The sequence below is a fragment of the Pseudopodoces humilis genome, chromosome 7 (genome assembly GCF_049639895.1).
Source record: "Pseudopodoces humilis isolate 2021_Gansu_Grassland_sample_001 chromosome 7, ASM4963989v1, whole genome shotgun sequence".
Lineage (NCBI taxonomy): Eukaryota > Metazoa > Chordata > Aves > Passeriformes > Paridae > Pseudopodoces > Pseudopodoces humilis.
In genome coordinates, this window is record NC_142206.1 from 46,980,238 (window position 1) to 46,988,756 (window position 8,519).

General features: G+C 41.4%; 1 protein-coding gene across 1 annotated transcript in view; it reads right to left on the bottom strand.

The window, feature by feature from the left end:
- Positions 1 to 7,519, bottom strand: part of PPP4R3A (protein phosphatase 4 regulatory subunit 3A) — a 41,454-nt gene extending 33,935 nt beyond the window's left edge. Inside the window, exon 1 of the mRNA XM_005520189.3 lies at positions 6,636 to 7,519. Coding sequence (XP_005520246.1) covers positions 6,636 to 6,777 — 142 coding nt within the window. The 5' untranslated portion in view covers positions 6,778 to 7,519. The remainder of the gene's footprint in view (positions 1 to 6,635) is intronic.
- Positions 7,520 to 8,519: the final 1,000 nt, after the last annotated feature.

Sequence of the window (8,519 nt, forward strand, 5' to 3'; positions counted from 1 at the left end):
TAATGCCAGTGCATGACTAACAGACATATCTGCAGAGCTTCACTCAGCTTACAGGAAGAAATACTGATAAATTAACTTGCATTGTCAGTCACATAATTAAAACGTAAGGCTACAAGCACCCATTTAAAGTGGCATTTCTCCATTTACTTGCCTGGTTAAATTTAGGCTTTAAGAAAAGTCCAAACTTTCTCTAAGAAAAGTGTTAACTTCTCAGTTTCATCACTATAGTTCTAAGGCAAATGTATAATTAAAATATGGACTGCTCCCCATCTGTTCATTCCCTAGCCTGGACTGAGAACAGGGTGCTGCACTGACCCAGGTGCAGCACCTTGCACCCCATAAGGTTCACAAGGGCCCACTTCTCAAGCTTGTGCAGGTTCATGTGGATGGTATCCTTCCTATCCCTTAGGCATGTCAACCACACCACTGCAGCTTGGTGTCACCTGTAAAACTGCTGAGGGTACACTCAATCCCTCTGTCTGACACTGATGATGATGTTAGCCCTGGGGATGTGAGGGAAGAGACTGAAGAACCAGATCACAGAACTTCACTTCCTGTAAGAGTGGTGTATCATTAAATAATTACATAAATATCAGAACATACCACTGTCTGATGAGAAATGTTACTACTTGACGAATTTAGAAGCTTTACCAATGATTTTTATATCCACTAGCTTACTATGTATGTGATCATCAGATACAATTAAGTATTTTTTTCAAATTAATGTACCTGTGAAGGCTGCTTGTTCCTAACTTCTAAGTCTGTTTTCTACAAGAGGCAGCCTTCACTAATGAAGTTGGCTTGAGAAGCTATCACCCTGTCTCAACTGCTCTTGGAGTAAAAGCTGTTTACAAACTCAGATACAATTCAACAACAAAACTGAAATAAATACCCCTCAAGGGAAAACAAGACACACAGAAAAAGCTCCCTTGCCTCAGCCCAAATATACTATTCAGGTTTTTTGGAGTTTTTCCAGTTTTCTGACATGCACCAGCTCTGTTACCAAAGCAGCTTATTTGCTTAAGTGTAACTGCGTAACTAAAGAAAAAAATAATCACAAACCACACAGCAGGACAGAGAAGGAAAACATCTAAGATGGGGTTTACACTAATCCAATACATCGCTCATACTCTGGCCATACCCTCAAGCTTTGCATTTTGAGTTTGTCTAATGAACATCTAAAACCAGCCTTTTCCATTACAATCATCGGATACAGAGTCAGTTGTGTTTTCAAAGTCACAGCTTTTACTACACAACGTCTTAGAATATTATTTGTGCTATTAAATTGGTTGACAAACTCCTATAAAGTCTTTACTTTCTAGAAATATTTAATAGTAGCAAGTATGAACTAGAATCTTCTAAGATTCTTAATTTCATTGATTGATTGATAATTTCAACATCATATTTTAATGGCTGAACACAGACCTACAGACACGTAGGTCCCAACCTTAGAAGAATATCATACATAACCTGAATGCCATGTTTGACAAAATACTATTTAAAAAACTGAAAATGACTGAATGCAGACACTTCATTTTCCAAGCTAGAAGCAGACAATAGAAAATTACTTCATTACTAGACTTACCAAAAAAAGAGCATTTATTCTTGTCTACTAAACCTGATGCTTGCAGGAAAGACAAATCAAGCTTTTTAAGGCTTGAATTGCTTCTCATTACCATGTGATTCAACTTATTCCTCAACATTTTGGACAAAAACTAGAAAAATATTGATCTGGAGATAGAAACATACTGAAGGGTAAATTGCGCTGTATAACTAGTAACAGCCCCAAATCCATCCTTCTGGAGAATAAGACGCTCCACTTGTGCAGGAAGTTCCCCAAAAAGGGTTCAACAAGTCAAAGATCAGTGACTAATCTACTAGTTAGTTCAGTGAGTTTATTTCATACACTAAATTTTACAGGATCAGGCTCCTTCCTGGTATGAAGCAACGTTAAATCTTTGTTACTTGCATGTGGAAACCAGACAGTAGCAACAGATGTCTGAAACAGAGATATATTATTTAGAAAAAGATTACAGAAATGTAACACACCACAAATAAACTTCCATTCAAAGTAATTATCACTTGTCTGAGATGCTTCTGTCATAAGCATTACTTTCTAGGTAGGTATTTTTCCATTGGTACTATCCCAGAAAATGTTAAAACCGTCCAGCCTACTTCATAAAAATACAGTAACAAAACTTCATCTTGACCCAGTGACTCTATTCAAAGTTAGGTAAGACCTGAAAACTCACCTGTATGCAAGCTATGTTTTTAATAAATGTTCCAAAATCATGCAGATCTAGTTACTTTTTAAATTACAGCATTGAATGAATTTGTAAAGGTAACTGCAAAACACTGGAGCCAAAAAATAATCCCTAAAACCACGTATAAAAAAGAAAACTGACTTGCAGAATTCTTTTACCTGCCACTGTAATGCAATACAGCACAGCTGGGGGTTTTGTTAGTAGAAAACAACATTCTGTGCTCCAGAAGGAATGTGTGTATAGGGAAGGACTTGCTCAAAAGAGATCACATACAGACATTCAATGCTATTTTCAATCCTATTTAGAGACATCAAATATCCCAATTCAACAGTCTTATTAAACAACAAATTTGTAGCTTTGTTTACAAATGTGTATTTGGAAGAGACCAGTTAATGTGGAACACTGCTCCTCTCCCACCCAACTACTACATAGAGTCTTCCTCAAAAGCAGAAAAAAAAAGTGCTGCTCATTACCCCTCACCAGTATAAACATGTTTACATTTAAATGAAAGTTTAAATTCCAGAGCTGCTTCTTGCAAGATGCACACAGAGGTTTAAGTTCTGCAATCAGTTCTGCTGCAACTGAATCAGAAACTAATCCTCAGAAACTCAAGAAACAGCTCAAATTGTTTTTGTAGAAATTGTAGAAAGTGTTCTACAATTCAAAGAGAATATTCCCGAGTCTAAGACACTTCTGGAGGGTCAAACACAAATATTAAGGAAAGGGGAGAACCAGGAGAAAAGCAACAAGATCATCTTCCCCCATTCTTTTTTTTATTTTGATCAAAGATAAACAATGTGTTGCTTGCCTAAAAACAAGTCAATAAAATCAGTCCCTTGAGTTTGAACAAGGTAAAAAAAACTTAAGCCAAGTTTTGTCTAAGCCTGCTAGCTGTACAGGTTTACTGATACCTGTACTACAGAAACAGCAAGGATAGGTGCTTGCCCTTTGGCAGAAGTCATCAGCTAACTGCAACTTCTGAATGAAAATTATGAGCGTTCCTAAAAGAGAGCTCACAAATATGGCATGTAATGGAGGGATTAACTTTCAGATATAGGACCAATAAGTTTTAATTAAAGGTTTAAGCTTTCAAATTAACACAAATTACTTGAACAGAAACATTCTCTTTAGAGGTCACTTCACTCATCTGGGCTGAGAAAAAAAAAGGTGATCTGAAACCATGCAGTAAACCCCAAGAAGCACAAAGATATTTTAAGAATAAGGTGGGCCACCGTAGCCTAAAATGCCATGTCAGAAACAGGTAAGAAATCAAAGGCTTCTGATGACACAAAGAAACTCACATGGTAGGTGATAATTTGTAAGAAAATATTTCACTCTTGCTCTGCTGCAATTCAAGTAGAATACATTACAACTAGGAATCACACAGAGAAACTTTCCAAGGTTTTAAAGAAAAATTGAATAGCTATTAAAGAGTAAAAAAATTACAATTTCATGCTTCAAAGCGTAATATACCTGATATGAAAGCAGTTTATGGTATTTCTGTACTAAAATTGATTATTCCAAATTGTCTGCAATGACTCTTAACAGTTTAGTGCCTGGCAACATTAGACATGCAGCTAGCAACATAACTCACTCATCTACTCTAAATTATTTTCTTTTATGATGGTGTTAAACACCAGCACAACTTAAAAAAAAACACTTCTACAGATAAAAAAGCCTTTTATTCAGTTTTTATTCCTCCAGTTCCAAATGATAGCTTACACTGGACGTGGCATACTGATTGTACTTGCCTTATCTGAACACCCTGACTGCTCTATAAAATCTCGACCATTTGTAAAGCAGCCTACTACACCAAGTCACAGCTGCAAAATCCAAAGACTGAACCGTGTGCTAGCCCACATGGTCAGCCAAAGAAACCACTGGTAATTCTGCTGTTGATCTGTGCATAGCCAAACTGGTCCTTTAACAGGAGTGGGAATTTCCCACACACATAAGAAGAAACTACTGCTGACATCCCCAGCACCTCCCCCTACTCAGGAAATGGAGCCTTCACCTTCAGGCAGATCCCGAGGTTTTCTGTCAGCTTCCTGGAGTAAGTCAATAAGAATATGCCAGTGTGCACAGGATGAATTTCAGCTCAAAGGCTAGGAAAAGCTGGTTTAGAAATGCAGGAAGGAAGAAGTTTCATTGTGAAAAGAGGAGGAGCTGACAAAGAAAGACAATACAAGAATGCAATGGAAACATGGAGGCAAATGGTGTACAATTCGGTTCCTACTACCTGTATGTCTTTGTTAACTGGGAAAAAGTTAAAAATCACAGTCAACTATTTCATTTAGTTAAAAAAGCATGCAAGGAAACACAAATTGCACAGTATATAAAGCACAGTTATGGCATTACCTTTTTCCAGATTATTTGCTCACATGTAAAAATGACTATTTGCCTTCAAAATTAGCACACAAACAATAGACATTGGGAGTAAACAAAATAGAAATCAAATTTTATGAGGTGTTTACACAAGCAAGTTAGAAAAACTAGCCTATTAATAGAGTGCACATTTACCCAGGACTGATACTACCTACTATATTAAGAACTTTAACTCTGTGTAGTAGTCAATACTTTGAAGAACAAAGTACACAGATGGAGAGAGATCTAAAGTGTATATCCTACCAAATAAACATCTGTGCATGAGGTGCAATTAGTAAATTTGAGACAGTTCTGCTTTGATTAGAGTATTTCAGCTATGCAAGATAAAACAATGACTTAGTTTTTATACCAATTTGTATCTTCCTTCCTAAAGATGTTCATTTACAAGAGAGCTGGCAACAACAGTTCAACTCAGTTCAGTCAGTCTGAAGCACACATATCCCACTGAAGGTTAGTTAATAAATGGGTTTCAGTTCGAATGAGCTATTTCTTCTTCACAAGCAGGTTAGGAACCACGGATCTTTTGATTTATTTTCTAAAAATATTTTTAAAAAAACAAACAAAAATCCCCCAAACAACACCACCACAAAACAGAAAATTTTTAACACACAGGAGACATGACAGGTTTTTAAATATGACCCAAACAACCATGTAGGCAGCCAGGACAGTATCTATGACAAAACACACTGTAAAAATTAGCCTAAAAATTTAGTGATTATTTTTTTAATTCCCTCCTCATGTTGAAATTAAACTAAATCTATTCCCAATTCAAATGTTTTTTCTTTCACTATGAAGCTGCTCAAGGTTTAAATGCATCTTCCTCACTGTAAAATAAATAAAAATCAGGTATCAGTTTAACCTTTTAAAATAAAATCAAGAAACTACAAGATCTCTCTGGGAACTTAGCAGAAGCTCAGTTACCAAAATCCTGGTTAGATGACTTATTCCTCCAAATCAGTTTTGATCTTTGCCATAGAGATTACATATTGTACAGTTTATCAGAACTTTCTCAAAAAGAAAGGATTAATGATTCTCAAGTTGCTTTTCATCCTACTCCCTACAATAAAAAAGCTCAGTAAATAAAATTACAAGGTCTGTTGACAGTCACACAACTAGATCTACAAGTCGCTAAATACAGTAGTTATACATCTAATGAAGTATTAAGTCATGCACTGACAGACTTTAAAAGCCAAATGATACAAGCTTGATACTGTTAAGTACATATTTTAAAATCACTGATCACAGCAGTCGTGAACTCAACCAACTGTCAAGACTAGCCCAAACATGTAGCTACAGGGCTAGTTATTACTACTTAATATATACAACTGACATATGTTGCCAGAAAACGTGAAAGAAGTTAATCTATAATTTTAAATTTATTTTCAGGAAAACCTAGAACCACTGGAGGACTGAGAACTCCCATTCCATTAAAAAAAAAAAACAACAAAAAAAGGCGTCTCTGAAAATGCTGTTCTGTCCATTGTACTGTCTTTCCTACCATAACCGTACTTTGAAAACCGTTGGTAGCTGTTAGAATGTTTTACATAATTCTAAAAGCTACCAAAGAAAAGGGCAGATGGAAACAGAAGGGTGTTAGCCATCCAACGATCTTCTAAAAACAAATACTAAAAACCAAAATCTAAGTTTTGAACAACTTCCATGAGGGGATCGCTTCCAGAAACATCCAATGACCAGTTTTGAAACAAGACCAGTAGATATCCAAACCCATGCAAGATTTACGAGACTCGAACGCCTTTTGCATGCAACACTGTATTCAACAAATGCCTACTACGCTTGCACTTGATGGCAATCTTCTGTTTCTTTCACTTGGCCTAGCACGAATGAACCCTGGTTACTGCCTACTTGCTTTTAGGAATACCATTTGAATTATGCAGCAAAACATTAAGGCAACAGACACAAAGCTACACCCAGTTCCTTTTCTGGGTAGGACGAGGAAAGACCGTACCTTCAGCCGTACACACTTACCATCACTCTCTGCCCTGACTAGCAGGGACATGCCCTTGAGCCTCTCCACGTAGCAAGAGGACACATGCCCTGTGCCTCGATCATCCCACTGGCGGTCCTCATTTAGCGTGTAAACCTTCACCCTCCGCCGGGTGTCCGTCATCCTGCCGCCTGCCACACCGCAGCCACCACTCTGGCTTGCAATCGCTGGAGGAGCAGAGGGCTGGTCGGGGGCCAGGCCCCCCTCTGGGGAGGGGAGCGGGAAAGAAGGGAGCAGCCCCACACGGGCACGCCAAGCAAGCTCTTCTTACTCCTCTTCAGTGCCCCAACGGGATCCTCATTATTGAGGCTAACAGAGGATCGGGGAGGAGGGGGAAACAAGAGGTGAAGATGTGAAAAGGGGAGCTGCTCTTTCAGGTACAGTCAGACGCTGCACAAAAGGCGAGTAAACCTAGGCAGGGAGAGCCGCAGAGAGAAGAGAGGCTCCTTGCAGGGAGAAGGGCAGGCAGGAGAGACGGTGAAAAAGAGATCCCGGAGGAGAAGCGGGTCCGCGGTAGTGGAAGCAGCGGCGGACTACAGCCGGCCCAGCGTGACAGGAGCAGGCGTTCCTGGAAGCCGGAGCCCTGCCGAGGAAAACAGGGGGGAGGCTGGTGAGGCCGGAGGGAATCAGAGGAAGGGAGGCAGGCGGGAGAGGGGCCGCTAGCCGTGGCCTGTAGCCCGGCTCTATTGTGCAGCAGCTGCCCAGGCCTGAAGCCCCTCGCTCGCCGTCCGTCAGCGCGGGGCTCAAGGAGCCGCCCTCCTTCCCGCCTGTGGCCTGCGGACACTGCCCGTCCCAGGACGGGGTGAACGGCCGACTGAGCTCAGCGTCCCGTCTTCCCCATGGGCTCCGGTCGCAAACAGCGCCTTCACTCCCAGCCTGACTCCGCCGCCATGTTCTTCTTCTTCCTCCTCCTCCTCCTCCTCCTCCTTCTCCCGGTGCTGCGGCGGCTCAGTCCCGACCCCCCTGCGCGCCTTGCGACGTGGCTGCAATTCCAGGCGTTCGGCGGTCCGGCCGACAGAGAAACGCTGTGCTCTGCGGAGGGAGGGGGCGATCGGCAGCGGTTGGTGCGGCCCGGCTCCCTCCGGCCCCGGCTCCGCCTCAGTCACTGCACGGCCGCCATCTTGGTTTCACCTCTCACTGGAGGCGCGGGGTCTCCCAGCCAGCGGCGGCACGGGCCGCCCGCCGGCATTTAAAGGGCCAGCGGCCCCGCGCGGGGAACGCGCGTGCGGCTGTGGCCGCGCCGGTACCGCGGGCCTGGGGCAGGCACTGGCGGACCCCGGCTTTGTGGTTTTCTCTTTTCTTCTCCTTCTTTTTTTTTTTTTTTTCCTTTTTTTCTTCCTCCTGTTACACCTTTCCGAGTGATCCCAAAGTTTAACAGCTTTTGGTTGAATGTCTGTTGGATCTCTGCAGTCATAGGTGGGATCAAAAAATTCCAATAACAGAAGCTGTCGAGGCTCTGCTTCTGCCACTGCTGCCAACATCTGAGCATATGTTTGACAGATTTCCCTAAAATATGTGAAAACACTGGTGCGTTTGGGACCCCACCAGCACTACAGCAGAAGAGAGTCCCTTTCACAGTACATTCTAGATACACAGTGTACATGGGAGCTCACTGCAATATACACTCCGTTATTTTATGCTTTTGAACAAGTCCTGATACTCGTTTGTCAAAGTGAGTCCTATTAAGGGTGGTTTGAGCCAAAACCACAAATTTGCAGCTTTCACCAGAATTAATTATGTATCACAACGAAGCCTCTAGTCAAGCCCTGTTTTCCTTTGTCCGTCTTTTATTTCTTTTGCCCTGTGAGAGTGTTTGGTTGCAGAATTGATATGCAGTTTCCCGAACAAGGTTCCCAGGGTCACAG